Below are 20092 nucleotides of genomic sequence, written 5' to 3'. Positions count from 1 at the left end.
TTTTAATGGTTTCATCAACGCAGGGAGCGGAGGGATATGACGCTGTGGGAGGAGTTGCGTGCCGTGCGCAGAGACGAAGGGGATCCGGCAGAGGCTGCTAGAGGGAGAGGGAGAGTCGGGGGGCAGCAGAAGAGACGGAGCAGGGAGGGAGCAAAGGACGGCGAGCCGAAAGGACCCCCCACCCAGGCGCGAGGGGGACGGGAGCGCAACGCGAGCCCGCCTGCCGGCCTCCCTCCCTGCGGCCGGACCCTGCCAGCCAGCCAGCCACCCCTCCCCCATCCTTACTCACCTCACCGCTTCGGCCAATCAGCTGTGGGGGGGCCGCGACGATAGCGGAGGGTACCAGCTTCGCAGCCAATCAGCGTCAGGGGCTCGCGGGGCCGCTTGCCGCGAGCCTGGACGAAGGCGAAAAGGTGGGGTGAGTTGAAAAGCACCCTCAACGGCCGGCGCTCTTAAAGGTACAGCTTGGGGGGGCCGCAAGAAGAGGGGGCACTTCTAGCCGGAGGACAACAACCCCCACCCCAAACCGTCAGCTCCTGTCAATGGATTTAAAGGGAGCTCGGCCCTCTTAAAGGGGAGTTCATCTCGGGCCCTCATTGTGGCTAAGAGGGAGGGGTGGCCCTTAAAGGTGAAATTTGGGTTTCTCCGGAGGACCTTGAACGCTGGATCCTTAAAGGGCAGTGCAAACTGACAAGGAGGAAAAAGAAATGTTTGGAGGGCTTTTAATTCCTGTTGCTGAGAGAGTCGATGTCTGACAAGGGAGAACTTTAAATCCACATTCTTAAAGGGGAGGCCATGCTTTGGCAGGAAATGTGTGGCGGACTCAAAATCGAACACTCTTAAAGGGGAAATTGAGACACAGAGATCCGGACCCTTAAAGGCAAGGTCACACCCTGTGGGAGGAATCCGGGAGGCCTCTTCTTCACGGACGGAGGTTCGCGAGGAGGAGGAGGAGGAGGAAGAAGGTGTCGCTTCCCGGGAAAGCAGAAGAGGAAGAAGAGATGGCCCCGCGGAGCCGCGTCCCTCGCGGGGAGCCCTCGGCCGAGCGGAGGAAGTGAGTTGCCCTTTGGGCGGAAGCCGCTTGCCATTGTTGGCAGGAGCCACCTCCGCAGTCTTAAAGGGGAGGCTGCCCAGGCTGGCAGCTGCTTCGGGGGGCGAACCCCGAATTCCCCTGAGGGAAAGTCGAAAGTGACAGTTTCGCGGTTCGTCTTCGGAAAAAAACCACACAGATAGGCACTTAAAGCAAAGGCTTCCTTCAACCTGCAAGAAAGTTGCCATGCGCTGAGGTTTATTTTAAAATTGGGTTTAGCAAACAAACATATATATATATACATACATATATATTTAAAGGCACACTGTGTCGCAGTTGGAGGGATGTAAAACCCTTGTCCAAGGCGAGGTTGTTTTGACAGATTTCCTTCCCCACCCAAACAGGAGGCTCCATGTTAGAGAGAAGATCTCTGTGCGCTGGCAGGGGCTGATTTTGTGTAAAGGAAGAAAAAGTTATTGGATCACCTTCCACTTTTTAGAGTTCTATGTTGAAAGTATTTAATTCTTTTTAATTTAACGGTCTTGCCTTTAAGACAAAGACCAAAAACAAACAGAAAAAAAGCTGCCATCCCTGTCACCTGAGAGGGAATTAAACTTGAATGAAAGGAGAGTTGCTTTGACTTTCCCAGAGCAAAGAGGATCCTCTTGTGTTGAGTGGGCTCTCTAAATGTAAATCAAGGAAAGGTTGCTGACAACTGTAAGGTGTAAACGACAAGGATTTTTTGTTTTGGCCACAAAATACAAAAACCCATTTTTAGGGAAAAGAAGAGGGGAGCCTCGTTCTTGCTTTTCCAAGTGGCATCTGCGGAAGAACAAGGGCTCAGTTGAGAGCAGCTGCAATGCAACTGGCTGGGGAAGGGTGAAGAGTGCCCCCCCACCTCCTTGTGTGTCTGCAGTATCCACAGGACACAACACGACACATTCTCTGTACCTCAAGGGGGGAACCATGGAAGGAACAGCGGCAGCTCCTGCCCCATGCTGGAGTGGGGGAGGAGGCAGCAGTAGCCGAACACGGAGGCAGCGGCGTTGCTCACGGCGGGACCGTGAGAGCCGCTGCACTCGCCGCCGGGGAGGCCGTCCTGGGGATGGATCTCGTCGTGGCCTCTCGTCTTCATCTTCAGGATCGGACAGTGAAGGCCCCTCCCCGCCTGCTCCTGTGGCACCTGGAAAAGGCCGCTCCCTGCAGCAGCAGCAGCGTCGAAGGCGGCGGCCCCTCCGGCGGCGGAAGAGACCCTCCGGATCGTCCTGCAGCCGCGATGAGGAGGAGGAGGAAGAGGAGGAGGAGGATCTCATTGATGGCTTTGCCATTGCCAGCTTTGTCAGCCTTGAGGCACTTGAGGTGAGGAGGTATCATGGGCCTTTGTACAGTCTGCGTTCTGAGGTTGGCTGGGAGTGATTTTAGTTCTGCAGGCCCCTTAGAGCTGTGATACAGAAAGAAAGAAGAAAGAGGGAGAACCTTGGATTCTCTTGTCCCCATAATTCAGAAAAGACAACTTCCAGTCACCTGAGACTCCACAGGATGAAGTCAGCTAGGATGGGATGTGCTGGAGAATGGGAGTAAAAACATATGTAAATACTAGTATATTTTAAGTGCAGCAGGTTGTTGTCGTCCCCCCCCTTTTGTCAGCATGGGATTCCCAAGTCAAGAGACAGTGATGGATCTAATGGACAGTCTGAGTTGCTCTCAGATAATTGCTGAAATTAAACAGATGTGGGTCCCTGATTGGTCTCTTGGATGGGAGATCCCTAGAAGTCCCTTATAAGAGCAGAAGAACTTAAAGTTATGATTGGTAGTGTTCAAACAATCTAGCACAGGACAAAGGCATATTGGTTGTTTGAACTTCAGTTTGTTCTAGAAGCAGAAGCCAGTGGTGATATAAAAGGGAGCAAGACCATGGTAAGATGGTCTCCTGTCCTGTCAATCATCTCAAATAGGGAACCACATGGATCCCTCAAATTAAAGTGATTGGTATGTGGGAGAAAGGGGGGAAGCAGGTCTGTTTTCTGGTAAATTGTTGTGAGAAGAAATAACCCTTTGTGAGAGACTGGAGGAGGAGGTAAGAGGGGGAAATGAGCTGCTGTCAGAGGAGTCTTCAGCACTTGAAATAAGATAAAATGGTTATTGACTCAAGGGAGCAACCAAAGCTCAGAGCTGGTAATTTGTATATAAAAACTTGAGTTAAATCTCTAGTAGTACTGGCTAAATGAACCCATTGTCTGCCTCAGTATAAGGTGCCCCTTACATATGCAAAGGTATAGTATGAGACATAAAGCAAAGGAGGCTTTAGTAAGCTCCAATCAGTGTGGTTTTGCTATGAGTTTCTTAGTGTGTTAAAGTTATGGTCCCTTTTTCATGAATATTTCTAGGATTGGGATGTGGTCTAATAAACTCTGCATACCTTGGTGGGTGTGGGATTATGTGACTTCCATAGGTGCTGATGTGTATCTCTCAGGTGACATGCAAAACATAGCTGCTTCACTTGCTGAAGCAGCAAAGGAGGCTCTGCTAAACACAGGAATGCTCCAGGCTGAGCTTGTAGGCCTGTTCTGGACTGGCTTCACCTGCCTTTCCAGCTTGACAGGACTGGGTGAGGAGCTGGGCGTGAACACAGGTGCCTTTGCCAAACTCCAAAGGAATCCAATGCATTGCTAAGAACTATTCACTCCACAGCCACAGAAAATCACAGGGGTGGAAGAGCATGCCTTGGTCTGACACTCTGCCACCCCAAGACTGGCTGTTTTCTCCAGATTTAGTCCCAAACCTGTTATCTTCCTCTGAGGCCTTTCCTGTTTGTTGGCATCTCTGTTGAGATAAGCCGATCTTCCCTAAGTTATCAGCTATCCCCAAATGCACTGAAGGTGACTTTCATTTCCCATAGTGGCCAGGTGAATGTCTGTTGAAAAGACAGACTTCTTGAACTGTGCTGTGCAAATGCAGCATTCCAGATGCAACTGACCAGGCGAGGCAAGTGTTGTGTGTTTGCTGAGCTTTTCAGAAAGTTTTATCAATTGCTGCTGGTTACAGTGGTGTGTGGTATGGCTAGTTTCATTTTGTTTGGATTTAGAAGATGGACTAAATTACATTTTTAACTCACCATTTCTCCAAGGAACTCATGGTGTACTTGGTTCTACCCCCCAAAACTATTTTAAATGATGTTTCATTTTATAGTTTTATCTGATTTTTATGTATCTTTGTAACCCCCTTAGAGACTATTGTAGTTATGAAGTGTATAAATTGTTTAAATAGATAGATAGATAGATTAGATTAGATAGTCTAACCCTGCACATCTGGCCAGGCTAAGATCCTCAGGGACACCCTTGTTGCTGTGTGTTGCCAGGCATAGTCACCCTGAAGTCCTAGGGTGGGTCACAGCAATTTAAAATACAACATTTGAAACTGTATTAAAGGTCAGGGTAAAGAGGTGCATCTTCAGCTTATGACAGAAACTATATAATGAAGTTGCCAGATGCACCTTTGTAGGGAAGAAATTCCAGAGTTCAAAAGTTGCTCTCTCCTGGACCACCACCACCACCAGTTTCTGAGGGTAGTAGAACTACCAAGAAGGTCCTTCTCTTGACCTTAACATCTGGGAGATTCTGTAGAGAAGGAGGCAGTCTTTCCAATATTTGGGGCTTAAGTTAAGGATTTTAAATACTAACGTGAGCACTGTGAATTGGTTCCGAAAATGAATTTGCAACCCAACGCAGCTGCTTTCAGACAGGGATTGTGCGAGATCTAAATGGAACTCCAGCCAGTAATCTGCCCACTGTGTTTGAAATTTCTGGGTTGTCTTTAAGGGCAGTCTTCTTATGAAGCAAGATGGGAGAAGACCTTCTCTGCAGTGACTCTCCATTGGTGGAATGCCCTTCCTTCTCATTGATGGGTGGCACTGTCTCTTTTTGGGTTTCATCACCAGCTGCAGACACATTTATTCATTCAGTCATTTTCAGGGTAGCAGTGCTTGGAGCAGGTGTTGAGATATTATATCTCTGTATTGGCTGCTATTTTGGTTGACCTTTGATTAAATGTGAACTGGAAATATTTTAAATTTTTTTAAAAATTAAATAAGAGAGATGGGCCCAAGGTCAACCAGTGAGGCTTTATAGCTGAGCAGAAATTTAAACTGAGACTCTCTGGTGCTGGTTTAACACTCTGCCCCTACACCATGCTGGCTCTCAATCTGGTTCTATTCTCATAATGCTTAGCATATGGTTAAAATTTGTCACATTTTTATCCCATCCTTCTTTCAAAGAACTCAGGGTGGTGTACGTAGCTCCCCATTTACCCTTCTCATACAGTTACAAGGGTGAGAGGCAGTGACTTGACCCAAAGCTGAGCAAAAATAGGAGTTCAGCTCTTCTTGATCAAAGTCCAGTATACACCACACCAACTCTCCCATACTGGATATACACTTTGATATCTTAATTTTCCATGGTTTGTTTGTGTTTGTGTAGAAATGTAAATTTCTACCATATCCGCACACTAATGTAAGAAGGGGTGTATGTTACTTCTGAGTCCGGTCAGCCTGGTACAGATGATCAAGTAATTAACACACATAATTATTCCCACCTTCCCATTTGTTGTTGTTGTTGTTGTTGTTGTTTTATTTTATAGCTGCCTCTAGGCAGCTGAAATACATACCATCATCCATCTGGGGTTAGCTTAGGGATTCCTGAGCTTTTCTGTGCTCAATATAGTTTTAATGCACACCTGCCTTGTCACCTTCCCATAGAAGGATGCTACCTTGAAGACCCCGGAGCGGCTGGAGCTTCGGATGAAGCATTCTGGAAAGAGAAAACGGGGAGAGGGGAACAACTCTGAGCCTGAGGATGAGGATGGGAGCTCGGAGAAGGGTCGCAGCCGGGAGAGAGCAGTGAGGAAACGTACCAAGAAGCGGCACAAAGAGGTGAGACCCTTGGCTAAGGGGTTGGAAACTGCTTTTTATTGTGTTGCCTGCTGCCAGGCCTTCTTTTATATGCTCCCCTCATTTTGCAGGCTTAAGTATAAATCTCTTGGGCAGCTAATTGGGTGTCTTGTTGGGTTGGGGGAGAATGGACGTCAATTAGTATTAGTTGTGGCTGGTCTAGGACATGTTACCAACAGGATTCTGTTATCAAATAACTTCTTTTTTATACACATGCTTGAAATTTGCTAGGTTTTGTTGTGCAAAAAGGCAGGCCTGTAGCAGCAACTAAACTCTATAGTGCTGAACAACTTGGCCTATAGTGTTGTATGTCTGGTGAATTTGCTTCTCTTTCTGAGTATGGCATTATGTTAAAAATATGGGTTGAGCAAGAGGCAAAATGAAAAGCTGCTAGAATTCAATGAGATTACATGAAAACATTCTTCAGATCTTGAATACTAAGGCTAATTGTGAATTCAGGACATAAGGGAAACAGAGAGCTTAATGTGAACCAGAACATAGCGTCCTGCCTGGGCCAAGCCACTGAATCTGTAAAACAGAGTTTCTTTGAGCTTGTGCAGGATAGCTTTCTGTTGCTGTTAAATTACCATATTTTTCCTGTAGAAAAGGATTAAAAATAAAGGATTCCAAGTACTAGTGTATTGCCCTGAGACAGGTTGAATCTCAGCACTCCTGCTAGCAGACAGCAACAGAGCGGGAGCAAAGTTGCCCTCAGAAAGTGGGAGGGCTTGTGGTTTATTTATTGGAGGGCTTTCTGTTGTGTTGTTGAATCTCCAAATGGCAGATGAGTTTTGGTGACATCAGCAATGACGCTGCATCAACAGGGTTGGAAATACTACTAATAATTTGATTTGAGGAGGGAGACAAATCCCAGCCCAGCAAAATTGCTCTTGGCATCCTCAAAATGCCTAATAAATTTAGAGCAAATAGTGGAGCAGTGGGCATGTTTGGACAGTCGTATAAACTGAGATATGAATGAGTCCTGTGTACCTGCATTCAGGTGCTTGGCTTCTTCCTTTGCTCAAGCTGGAAAACAAGCCAGGAAGTATTGGGTAACTATAGTTTCACGTTGCATCTGAACTAGGAAATGCTGGTCAATGGCTTCTGAAAAATCTAGGCTATGAAACCAGGGTTTAAAGTTGTTTTAATACTTGAGTTGTTTTGGAAGTTATTAACTATAGTTTCCTGGTTTGGCCATCATGGGGTATTATAGTTAACTGATCTTCCTGTCTTGTTCATTTGCACAAAGGGAGGAGTGAAGTGACTGCAGGAGGAGGAAAGAGACTCATTCATATCTCAGCTTTTTAAGCTGAGATGATCATCTGAATGCAGCCAATTTGTGTCTGTGTGTAGCATGCCAGCCAGAATCTCGTCTTTGTGGAATACTCAGCATGTGTTTCTAAGGAGGACACATTTTTTCTTTTATTTTCAGTATTGCTCTTAAAATCTTATTACTCTCCTGACAAAACAAGGATGCTTTCTCTTAATTTTTTATCCTTGGTTTTTTTTTCCTAATTCTTTGGGATTAACAGCCTCCTATCCTTCTGAGTCTAATCTTTCTTTCTTTCTTTTCCTCTCTCCGCCCCCACCCCTGGCCAACCTTTATTTTCTTTTTCCAGCCTTCTCTCCAATCCTACCTGGAAACTGGATATATAGTAAGTGGGCAATGTATATATAGTAAGTGGGCATTCTCTCCCACACCCCTGTTCTCTTGGTTTGGGCTGTAGTTTTCCTTAGTGGTGAGCCCTGGCTGCACACAGTTTTACAGGGCACTGTTTTAGCTTCCCACACATTATTTCCTTGGCATCCTTTCCCACCTGTGAACTGGAGCAAGGGTGTGTGTGCGTGTGTGTGTTGTAAATGGCCTCCAGGAGATGTGTAACTAATCCTCTCCACTCGGTGCTAAACCATGGGAGATGCTGGTCCCTTGGAGAGTGAGAAGGCACCAAGGCTTCTTCCTTAATTTCTGATGGATTCAGCTGTGCTTCTTTGCAATGATGCCTGCCTGCATGATTTCTTTGTATTTGATTCTGTTCCCTTCTGAGGCCTTGGGTGGTCCATGGGTTTGGGGTATCAGAATATCAGTCTTTCCATGTGCCATAAAATCCTACCATAAGTCTTCTGCAGAGCCTGCTGCTGACCAGCATTTTGGTGGGGTGTGTATGTGTGCCACTGAGGAGCATTTCCAATTTGCTGTATTGACGGACTTCTTTCTTTCATTCTCCTTTTGCAGTGTGATACAGAAAGTGACCCAGAGGAGCAGGTAGGCATAGCCCCCACCCTGGTCCTGTAATTTGCCAGGCTTCACTTGTGACTGTCACATCACTTGACACTTATATGGGAGTTTTGGGGCAGGGCAGATATTGCAAAATGGATCCAGCAGTTTGCAAAATGCCAAGGTCCTGTTTCTCTGCATGCTGAGCCACATGGGATCCAATTCTCCATATTTCTCATCCCACGCAAATGTTGGTATTGTGAATACTTGAACCATGTGGATCTTTGCAGAGTGGTGTCAGGGTGCTGTGGAAAATGTGCAGACATTGGGCCTTTATTTATCTTATTTTATTAATTATTTGTCTTCCACCTGAGTCTCAAGACAATTTACATAAAAACAACTAAAAATAGCTTTGAAACCTGTACACAAAACAACAAAAGGTATGTTTAAAACCAATATGGAATAAATACCTTTTCACCTGGCTGGAAAAGCTTGTCAAAACAAATGTCATAAATTGCTTTCCAGAAAGTACAAATAGGGAGCAGCTGCCATATCTCTCTGAAAGTTACCATAGAGCAAGCTTCTGATATTTTAGGGACTTCAAGGGGATACTTTTGCAGAATACAGTGACCTATCTTTGTATACAAGGACAGCAGGTCAAAATAAGCACCTTGAATTACCGGTATACCTGGAAGGGTGTAGGAGGCCAGCATTTGTCAACACTAGCATAATAATTTCCCAGAGGCCTGTTCCTTTTGGAAGGAAACAAGCTGTGTTCTGCACCAACCATAGAAGTACCGGTAGTGACCAGAAGTAGCAAATCTGTCCTTATTTGAATGACAAGCTACTTCCATTGCTTGCTTCAGAAAGAAATAGCATTTGTGTCCTTCAGAAGCTTCCTGACTGCTTTTCAAGTTGGCCTCAAAACAATTTGGGATGGTGCATATTTTGTGCCGAATTGTCTTCTCTTGCTAAATAATGAATGGCCTGTTTTTCTTGTCTCTGTAGGCCTCCGTTGATGACCTCGAACAGTCATTCACTGTCTCAACCAGCAAAGGTGGGTTTGAGTGCACAGGGTGGGGGCTGCTGGTCAGAGTAGAAAATACTAGCCTGGATGGACAAATAGTCTAGCTTCCTTTAATGTATATTCACAACCATATTCCTATTAGCAACACTGAAACTGCTCTCTTGTCCAAACACCAAGGTGCCAGAAAAACTCTTAATAGACAGCATGATACTCTGGTAGGAGTCACTTGCACTGAGTTTCCTTTCCTCTGCCTCATCACATTTCCTGTGGTGTGCTGGGAGCAGATAAGCTGCACTAGATAGTTTCTCTTTTTGAAAGCTAATGTAAACTTTTTGAGTAATAGCAACACCTAATATCAATTCATGCTAAGTGCTTGAAGTACTGTGACTAGGTGGGCCTCTTCTCCAGGTGTGTTTTCAGCTCCCTTTGTGTTTGATGTTTTCATAGAGTTTTTAGGGTCCAATTGCTTAAGAATAGTTCCTTCCTCCGCCCCCAAAAGGATTCTTTTAAGTAGATTGTGACACGGCCCCTCTCCTGCTCAACAGGACATGCGGCTGATTTGCTGAGCCAGGGAGTCTATGGCTCAGCAAGGATTGAACCGACAGTTCAAAGCCTACTCACCTGGTACTCTTAACCTCTGTTTTTTTCTTTCTGTTTCTGCCCTCAGCAGCCTCGGGACCCATTGGTGCATTAAACGGGAGCTGTGAAGCCAAACTCTCTGTGATCCCTAAAGTCTCTGGCCTGGAGCGGAGCCAGGAGCGTAATTATGAGGCCGACCGGGACCCCTTGCTAGTGCCTTTCCTGCCCAAGGAGCCCCCTTCTCAGGCAGCCGCAGCCCCCGCTCCAGCTCAGGCCTTGCCCCCCAGTCCTCCCGCCCCGCCTCCCACCAGGACAAGGGCTCAGACGCCTAATGCTGTTCGCGGGACACCCCAACCCAAAGGCCAGCTGCCTCCGATGCCTCAGGGGGGAGCCGTCCCCCACAACCTCACCCAGAGCCAGCTGCACATGAAGGTACCGCCCTTTGCCAGTCAGACGCAAGCACCATACGCTGTAGGGCTGGATCTCAGCACCGGAGGGTGAGTCCCAGTTCACTTTCTCTCTCTGATTCTCATTCTCGCTTTCCCTCTTCCCTCTATTTCAAGCTTTCTCATGTCCCTCTTACTTGTCTTCCTCTCCTTTTTTTGTCCACTCTCCCTTTGCTTCCCCCTGCCTTTGACCTGTCACTCGTCATCCTCCTCCTTGTCCCCTTCAAGCAGTTTCCCTTCTATCCTTTGTGTCTTAATAATAATAACAATACTTCATAGAGCACTCATAAGGGTTTTTTATTTTCAAATCACTATTTACATCTCTGTAAAGTAGGTCAGTATTGGCATCCTTATTTTCATCCCTATATTGCAAATTGCAACTGGGTTGACTGGAGCTGATGGGGGAGAGAGAGATGCTTGCCGAAGGCCACCTCTGGCAGAGGCAAGATTTGAACTGGGACTTCCTGGGCCCTATTTTGTGACTCCTCAGTGCATGTTGGCTGCACTCACCCCCCCCACACACACATTATCTCTCCTCATATTCATTTTTTTTCTCCTTGAGTGTTGCCCATTTATCCTCATTTTTTATTACAGAAAATGTTTTATTCTTCCTTTGCAACTGACATTACTGCACTGACTTGGAAAATTAATCGATTTGGCAATATTAAAGTGCAGATGTGTCCCAGCTTAACTTGGCAGCCTAAACACCCATAATGAGTAATCCTTTATGTAGGATTACTTTGAACAGAAGACCCTCTATCTCTGGCTTGTCTTCACAACAGCCTTTCCTTTTTGCTGACTAGGGACTTCTGATTGGGCAAATCTTGTATTCAAGCCCCCCTACTCCCCCCAATTGAATCCACTGCTGAGTTGAGATTTGAACCCAAGCCTCCTGGGTCCAAGTTCAGTGCTCTCTTCAGTGCTTCTGTGCTCTTCTGGCTTCCATCATTACTCTGTCTCCTCCTGACTTCCACGCTCCAAATTTATTTTTCTCTCCCTTTTTCAGGTGCAGCCGCGGCGCAGCTCACCCCAAGCCCATTCTCCCTCCGTGCTCCCCCTCTTCCTCTCAGCTCCCTCACCGGCCCTCCACCCCCTCGCTGGCCCTGCCTCCCCACGCCTTTCCGCCCACCCTTCGGCCGCCTTCCCACCACCACCCAGGCATGTTCACCCCCTCGCCTGGCCTCCCACCGCCACCCCCGCTGCTTCAAGTTGCCGGGCACCCAGCTGCAGCCGCTGCCATATCTGGTAAGAGGGACTTGGTGGGAGGGGTGTGGCTGATGTGTGGTCTTGGGGAAGATGGTCAGGGGCTATGTAGAAATGAGAGGGCGTGAGAAAGTGGGGCATAGGCTAAGAAAATAGAAGGTTACTGTCATATTTTTCATGTTTTTATGATAACTTTAGAATCCAGAGAACTCTGTGTAAAAAAATTTTTTGTAGCCCTCGTGGTGGCAGTGGTTGGGGCTGGGGAGAAAGAGATGTGTGGCTATACAAGGGCAACATGAAACAGAAAGGAAAGGATGGAAGTTGGGGCAGCGGAGGAGGAAAATAACTGCCAGGGCAGATATACGAAGGGTTTCACTTGAGTGTAGCAGTGCTGGCTTCGAAGGTGTAATGCTTATTGGCAGAAAGCCTTGGCAAGAAGAGGAAAAATCTGAATCTAGCTAGAGAAGCACTTCCAGAAAAGCTGGGAAGGGCTGTGTGGCTCTAGTGAGTTGTATGGGTGGGGTGATTTGGGGTGGGTGAGTGTCGAATCTTTTCCCCGCTCCCTTCCTTTCCTTGCTGGCTCTGCTCCGCACCCCAAGCAACTTGCTGTCAGCTGACTTGTTCTTCTACCTCCCCAGAACAAGAACTAATCCGCCAAGACCTGAGTTCGCGCTTCCTCACGGCCCAAGGCGGCGCCGACATGGGGGCTGCCGCCATCCGCCCGCTGGCCTTCCAGTTCCACCAACACAACCACCAGCACCAGCACACCCACCAGCACACCCACCAGCACTTCACCCCTTTCCCACCAGGCATGGTGCCCACAGCCAGTCCAGCCATGGTAAGTATAGTCCTGGTAGGATTTCTGGGAGAAAGGGAGGGTGGGCATTGGGAACCATGGCCCCGGGTTGCTGCACCCCCCTCCCTAGTGTAGGGCTGAGCTTGTCGGTGAGAGCTGAGATGATGTGCAGGATGGGATTCTGCCCTCAGAGCTTTTCTCACTTCTCGCTTGTGCCTCTCTCTTCCTCTCTCTTGCAGTATGAGAAATACCCTGGCAAGATGGATGGGCTCTTGCGGCACAATGTAAGTGCAGCCTTCTTGGAGTAGGGAGGGCCCAGGGGGTTGACCTGTTGGCAGGGGGACCCAAGGAAGCTCTGAGAGTTGTGTGTCCTGAGGAAGGAGCAGACCCCTCCCCTCTTTCCCTTCCCGCCTTGGTTTTCTCTGGGTGGCGCTTCCATTGCTTTCTCTTCTTCTTCCAGTTTTATGCCGCCTTCCCCCCAACCGTGTCGGGGATCTCCCCGGTCCTGCCTCCCGCTGTGACTTTTGGCTCCCTGCAGGGGGCGTTCCAACCTAAGGTGAAGCCTCCAGACATAGTAGACAAATGAGCTTTTCTGTTCTTTTTATCTTGGAAGGGGGGGAGTTCTAGAAGTCAGGGCTCCTGGGTTCCCCCTCCCCAACCTCCTGGTGGATTTTTAGCAGGGAGGGCGGAGGGCCAGGACTCCTGGGGAATCTATGTGAAGAGTTGTGGGGAGCAGAGTATGGGGATGCGGGGAGCCAGGGTTACTGGGGAGAAGTGGAGCCCCAAAGCTTTTGAGCATGAAGAGCAGGTGCTTGGACTCTTGGGTTCATCTGCTGGCTCTGGGAAAGAGGTGGGGCCGAGGAGAGCATCCCTCGTGATTTGGAGAGCATGCGTGTTTGTGTATGTCCTGCATGGCCTGCATGGAGTGGCATTCTCCCCTCGTCCTGAGGTGGACAGGGAGGCTGGGAGCCAGAGCTCCTCAATAGCTGGGTTGGGGAGCCAGGAATATATGCGGAAAACACAGAAGGTGGAGTGCAAGAATGGATTTCTGAACTCTCCCAAGAGGATTGCACGATTTTCTGTGTGCTTGGGAGAGGGATCTGAATGTGGAGAGAAGAGAGTTATACTCAGCAGCCTGTCTCCTCCTGACCCACTGTTTCTTCCCTAGAGCACTAACCCTGACCTGCCATCCCGGCTGGGGGCTGTCCCACCTACCTTGTCCCAGAAAGGCACTCAGGTGAGTGTGCTATCTTTATAGGGGGTGGGGCAGTGTGGAAAGTTTGACTAACCCCCCACTTGGCTTTTCTGTCTCCTTTCAGCTCACCGATCCCTTCAGGCCAACGCTAAGAGTGAGTAACCCTGGGACCCCTCCTGGACACGGTGCAGTGGGGTGGCTGCTCGGGGTAGCAAGGACTAGCGATGGCTGACCCCACGTGGTGGCGAGGGAGAGGGAGAGGGAGAGGGACTCAAGTCATGGTGTAGGGCAGCTTGTGCCTGGCCCAGCAGGGACATAACGTACAGAGCTGATGGTTCCCCCCTCTCTCGTAGAAGCCCGGGAAGTGGTGCGCCATGCACGTCCGTGTAGCATATATGATCCTGCGGCACCAGGAGAAGATGAAGGTAGGGTGGGCTTGCGCCGCCTCCCCCCTCCGCCTGCGTTCAGTGATGGGGTGTGGCGCAGCTCCTGCTGGTAGCCGCCAGAGGGTCGCTGCAAGCAACGGGAGAAGCCTCTCCCATTCTGCTCTTCTGATGTCTGTGCTGGACCCTGGATGCAAGGCAGGGTCTGTGAGTCTGGGTTAGGAGGCGGGTAAACGGGAACCACAAGACCAGAGCCTGGGGCTGGGCAGGAGCAGGAGGTGTCCCTGCCAAAGAGTGGGTTGCGGAGGCTGCTGTGAATAGCGTGCCAAGCCTGGTTGCTCAAGGCCCCCCCCTCTGTCTCCTTTATTTCCTCTCAGCTGGTGCAGGGCGACCCCCAGAAATTGGACTTCCGGAACGACCTTCTCACCGGTTTGCCTGGGACGGGAGCCTTTGGCAGCCTGCCTCACAGCCAGGAGCTGGCACGCCCAGCCACTCTCTTCACAGCCTCAGGTTGGTGCCTTACTCCCCATCCTGCAGTTTTCTTGACTCTTAAAAGGCTGAGGGCGCTCTATGTCCCAGCCTGCCAGATTTCTGGGCCTCCTGCAAACTCTGTGGAGACTCTTTCCCTTCTGTGGTACTTGGAGACTCCCCTAGAACTATGCCAGTAATGATGTTTTGAATGTTTTTATGTGATGCCAATAAAACGTTTGATGATGATGATAGTGAGCTTTTTGAGGGACCCAGTGTGCAGGATTTCAAGGGTGGTTTCCCCCCCCCCCCCCAAGTAGCCTTGCCTGTAAAATGTGAACAGACGTGCCCTGCCATTTATATGGTTGTGTCAAGGCAGCTAAAAAAGACACTAAAAAAGATTATGTGCTGCTTAGATTATTTGGTAGTGACAAGGGACTCTTACTCCTCCTTATGTTTTTGGGAGCCCAGCATCCTCTACCTGAAAGATTGTATCTCCTTGTATTAACCAGCCCAGATGCTGAGATCCTCAGGGGAGCACCTTCTCAGTCCCATCAACATGAGAACACAGTTGGTGGTGACGTGAGGGAGAGCCTTTTCTTTGGCTGCTCCTATATTGTGGAATTCCCTCCCAAGAGAGGTTAGCTTGGCTCCTTCTCTGTATCCTTCTGCCAGCAGTCGAAGATGTTCCCATTCAGACAGGCTAAGGTGCAGACAATGCTGATCACTTTGCCGCTGTCAGGGCAAACTGTATTTTAACTGCTGGTTTGAAATGGGTTCTAATGGATTTTCACTATTGTTTTTAACTAGTTTGTTTTTACTACTTAGCATGTTGTAATGATATTTTTTAATGTTGGAAGCTGCCTCGATCCCAACTTGGGGAAAAGGCAGGCTATAAATACGTTAAATCATGTCAGTAACCATGAGGTGCACCCCCTTCTGTCAATCCCAGCATCTCGACCACTAACTTTTCTTCATGCTTCTGTCCTGCAGGTGCCATCCACCACCCAGGCAGTGGCACATCATATGGTCCTGCCGGCACCCCTCATGGCTCCTTCCTCAGCCCCAGTCCCCACATTGGTAAGAGCTGGCGCACCAGAATGCCAGGGCCGGTGGGGCAGGACCCAGCATCTTCCATACGATTGCTCACTCCTCTGCTCGCCTCTTTTCCAGATCCCTTTGGCAGGCCCCCCAGTTTTGCCTCCCTCGGGGCACTCTCCAATGGAGCTTTTGGGGGCCTGGGAAACCCATCTTTCAGTGAGTATTGTTTGGGGGTTAGGGGCATAAAATCTGTAATTAATGGGGCCAGAATGGTGTTTCTTGGGTTTACCCAAGACCTCTAGGCTGACTTACATGCAGGGATTTGAACACAGGACTCCTTCCTTTCCTCTTACTCCACCCTCTACTCTTACAGCTGGAGAAGTAACCCAGGAAACTTGTTTTCCCGTCCCAGTCCTTGCAGCCCCATTATGAAGAGCTGGAGACAGAAAATCCTGGGTTCTACCGTATTTTTCGGTCCATAAGGCGCTCCGGAACACAAGACGCACTTGTTTTTTAAAGGGGAAAAACCAGGAAAAAATGTTTTCCTGGTTTTCCTCCTCTAAAAAACAGGGAGGGGGCGCTGGAGGGGAAGCCCCTTCTCCCTTCACAGCGGCTCATCCCCGCTTCCTTAAAGGGACATGGGGACGAGGGGAGAAGGTTTCTCCCCTCCTCCCCATGTCCCTTTAAAGCAACAGGGGATAAGCCTGCTTTTGGCATCGGGGCGCAGGGTGGTGGAGAAAGCAGCAGCATCCCCGCTGTTTCCTCCACCACCCCGTGCCCTGCACCGATCCTTTTGGGATCGGCGGGCAGCGCGTGGGGTGGTGGAGGAAATCCTCTACCAACCTCCCTGCCGCCCACCGATCCCAAAAGCAGGCTTCACGCTGCCTCCCCCCATCCCCTGCCGCGTTCGGCGGGAGGTGGGGGGAGGCAGCAGAGATGTTGGTGGATCGTGCTAGCAGCTCCGTGAACGGAGCTGCTGGCACAATCCACCAACATCCCCTTCGCTTCCTGCCGCCTCCCCCCATCCCCCGTCGCATTCGGCGGGAGGTCGGGGGAGGCAGCGGAGATGTTGCTGGATCGTGCTAGCAGCTCCGCTCGCCGAAAGAAGCTTCTTTCGGTGAACGGAGGTGCTGGCATGATCCAGCAACATCGCCGCTGCCTCCCCCCACCTCCCGCCGAACGCGGCAGGGGATGGGGGGAGGCAGTGGGAGCGAAGCCTTCGCTCCATAAGGCGCACAGGGATTTTCCCTTCCTTTTTAGGAGGAAAAGTGTGTCTTATGGAGCGTAAAATACGGTAAGTTTTGGGGTTTTGTTTTTTGTTGTTGCTCTCCCCTTGTTTCACCCACATTCCCTTGTTTCCCTCTCAAAGCTGGAAGGAAAACCTAGGAGCTGTGGATCCCACCCTCTTCCTTCTGCCAATTTCTGTGTCCCCTCTCGGAGGCTAAGTCTCAGGACTTTTTCCCTTGAGCCAAAGCTTTTGAAGTTCCTCCCTTTGCCTCCATTTGTGGTGCTCCTACCACCTGGCTGTCATTTCAAGGCTAAGGCTTTACGCCTCTTCCTTGCAAACTTGAGGCTGTTAGGACTGATCTAAACTTTCAGAAAAGCAAATGGGGCAATAACTGGGTTGGGGCAGGTGTGGAATAGAGACAAATTCTGCCCTTAGGAAACTCACCTATTAGGAGAAGCCCAAGTTAGAACATGTGTACTTGGTATGCTGGCGTCCTTCAGGCAGAAAGTTTTGTTGTGAGAGATCATTCAAATGTGTGATGCATTTCCTCCCCCTCAATTCATTAGCAGCATTTGGGAGGGGGCTATTTCTGAATGATTGCATGCACAAGCTCTTATTTATGCCCTTTTCTCCATGGTGCCATGTTCATCAGTGCTCTAGACATGATAGCTAAACTCTACCTCCATGGTCAGATGCAGTAATGCTTCTAAATACCAGTTGCTAGAAGCCACAGGAAGGGAGAGTGGTTTTGTGCTCACTTCCTGCTTGCTGGTTTCCCACAGGCATCTGGTTAGCCAGTGTGAGAACAGGATGCTGGACTAGGTTTGCCCTTGGCTTGATCCAGCAGGCTCTTTTTATTTTCTTATTCCAGCTTGGGGACCTAGTTGCCCCCACACCTCTTACCTGGGTGAGCCCAGCTGCCTGGGGCTTTTGAGGATCCTGCTGCAAAGGGGCCATAGGGACAGCAGTGTTTTCTAATGTGCCAGTTCCAATCTTTCTGCTTTCCCGTCCCAGACTCGAGTGCTGTCTTTGGGCAGAAGGACAGTCCCGGAGCTCCAGCCTTCCCTAGCCCCCATGAGGCATGGAACCGCTTACACCGCACACCCCCTTCCTTTCCCACCGCCCCAGCCTGGCCCAAAGGTGGGGCTGGAGATGGGGCTGAGCGTGGAGGAACCCAGCACGAGAAGGAGAGCGAGAAGCCAGAAGGGCCAGTGATCAAGGATGAAAAGGACAGGTAAGAGGTGGGATACAGAGGTGATGATGAGGGGGTCAAGGCCATTCCTGGATGAAGAGTGAATGGAGTTAGATACAATGGAACCTCTGTTTTTGAACGTAATACGTTCTGGAAGACCGTTTGACTTCTGAAACGTTCGAAAACCGAGGATCAATGGGCAGTCTGCAAAACCCATTGAAAAAATGGAAAAACATGCGATGGAAGCTATTGAACTTCCGAGGCACATTCAAAAACAGAAGCAATTACTTCCAGGTTTTCGTCATTTGGGTTCTGAATCGTTCTGCTTCTGAGATGCTCGAAAACTGAGGTTCCACTGTATTCAGGAGAGGGAGGGCAATTGCTGCTCTTTGGGACTCTCTATGTGTGGGTGGAGTAGGAGGCAGTTGGGCCAGCTGACAAATAAGGGGTCTCCATAGGGCTGGCTGACAATACCAGGGTGTGGAGAGTGACTTTTTCCTGCCCCCAACACAAACTTTCTTTTGCCTCTGTGTGTTTCAGAGATGCCCTCTTCTCGCGCCATCCACTGCGTGCCTCTCCAGCTACTCCCACCCCAAAGAACCTACAGTTGGCTCACGAGGAGCCCCCCGGCCGGTCACACATCCCAGCAGAGCGTGAGCATCGCTACGGAAGCCCGGCAGGTTCAGGCCATGCCTCCCGCTCCCCTTACCCAGAGCTGCCTCTGAAGAAGGAAGTGAAGGTCAAGGAGGAGCCTGAGTTGACGGGCTTCGAGGGGGCGCTGCGCACGGGGCCTCCCTTCCACAGCACCCTGCATGTTTCCCACCCCCTGGGGACGCTGGCTGTGTTTGAAAGACCTCAGGCCGGAACTGGTGGAAGCGTCTCCCCATACTTGGTTGCTGCCCCGCCCTCAGCTGCCTCCTATGCTGCGCTCGAAGCTTGGCGCGAGCCCTATCACCGGGGGCTGGAGCTGCACCCGCTACAGCGCCTGCCCCGCTACCTGGAGACCCCGTCGCCTGCCGCCACTGCCGCCGAGGACTACGAACGGGCCCGGTTATATGGCCTGGCGCCCCCACCCCACCCCAGCCTCATGGCCTATCCCCGCCACCCAAACGGGCTGCTGGCAAAAGCCACCCCTGCTGCGGCTGCCGCTGCGGCTGCTGCCGCTGTGGGACTGCTGAGCGCCCCCCCGCCTCTCATCCCTGCTTCGAATGCTCGGCCCTGCTCCCCCCGCCGTGCTCCTGACATCCGGGAACTGGCAGCCTACAAGGACCGGGACTCCAGATAATGGTGCTCTGGGACATGTGTGCACCTGTATCAAGCAGCTTCCCTCGTCTCCAGTGGACTGGTGGGGTCAGTGTGAGCCCTGGGCAGAGAAACCGAGCCCCCCACCCCCTTCCTGTCAGGCAGGGAAAAGAGTGCAGCCTCCTGCTGCCTTAACCTGAGGAGCACCTAGCCACCCCTCCCAGAAGGACTTTAGCCTCCTTCAGCTATGAATAGTTGGAACCTCTTCCAAGCTCAGGTTGGGGCTTAAGAGATACGGGGTGTGATGTCTCTGTTTTAGGGGTGTTTGTGGCGGAGGGAGGGCAGGAGTCGAGGAGCTGGTGTGCCCTCAGTTTGGGGTCCCGGTTTCTTCCCAGATCCCTCTTCCTAAGAGGTTTTGTGTCTGCTTCCAGTATTCCTGCTGGGCTGAAATGGCTCTGGGGTGTGTTCTTCTCCCTCAATGGACTGAAGGGAAAGCTGCTTTCAGGGGAAGGGGGAGGGCTGTATCTTGGGGCACCTCCCCCTGCCAGGCAGTGTAAATATTTATATATTCTGCCCCAAGCAGGTGGGGGAAAAGGTTTTTTTGTACATTTATAAAAGGTTTGAGATTGTGATTTTAAAAGTGACTTCTCCCTCTTCTCCTGTCCTCCCCCCACAACTCCCCTTGTTTTTACTGTACTGCTCTTTTCTATACCTGTATCCGCACCCTCTCCACCTCCTGGTCCCTTTCCTCCTTCTGTAATTGATTGGAAAGGTGCAGTGAGGAGGGTGCAATGCACTTGTCCAGTGCCCCTTTTCTTCCCCAGGTTGGTTAATTAAACCCCAAACTGGTGCTTCTGGATTCCTTGGTGTGTGTGTGTGTGTCTTTGGATGGCTGGTGGGGAGGAGGGCAGGAGGAAGAGGGGAAAGCGCAAGACCTCTACAGTCTTTCTCACTTGAATCCTGGGTGTTTAGCCCCATCTGTTGGAAGCAGGACACTATTAGATTAAAACTGGAGTTCTGGGAAAGGGAGGCTGGCACCCTGGACGGATATAATTTTTGCAGCCCTTTAAAAGATAAAAGAAAGGGAAAAAGACTTGGAGAC

The 20092-nt window shown here is 50.1% G+C and overlaps 1 protein-coding gene across 12 annotated transcripts; it reads left to right on the top strand.

Moving 5' to 3' along the window:
- On the top strand, nt 1-19849 carry FBRS (fibrosin). Of its 12 annotated transcripts, none has more exons than XM_033170785.1 (18): nt 5-2389; nt 5784-5957; nt 7595-7630; nt 8209-8238; nt 9199-9247; nt 9885-10293; nt 11249-11487; nt 12084-12283; nt 12481-12525; nt 12702-12797; nt 13410-13478; nt 13561-13590; nt 13790-14026; nt 14197-14329; nt 15281-15367; nt 15461-15544; nt 17571-17790; nt 18289-19849. In XM_033170785.1, exons 1-18 carry the CDS (start codon nt 1997-1999, stop codon nt 19031-19033), a joined length of 3276 nt encoding a protein of 1091 aa, XP_033026676.1. In that variant the 5' UTR covers nt 5-1996; the 3' UTR covers nt 19034-19849. The 12 variants fall into 12 exon arrangements, with proteins under 12 accessions (XP_033026673.1, XP_033026674.1, XP_033026679.1 ...); XM_033170786.1 differs by having other exon boundaries at nt 7-2389; nt 9888-10293; XM_033170792.1 differs by having other exon boundaries at nt 10-2389; nt 9888-10293; nt 13790-13861.
- Nucleotides 19850-20092: the final 243 nt, after the last annotated feature.

Source organism: Lacerta agilis, chromosome 14 (assembly GCF_009819535.1).
Source record: "Lacerta agilis isolate rLacAgi1 chromosome 14, rLacAgi1.pri, whole genome shotgun sequence".
Lineage (NCBI taxonomy): Eukaryota > Metazoa > Chordata > Lepidosauria > Squamata > Lacertidae > Lacerta > Lacerta agilis.
Note: the sequence above shows the minus strand (reverse complement) of the source record. Positions and strands in the feature narration are given on the sequence as shown.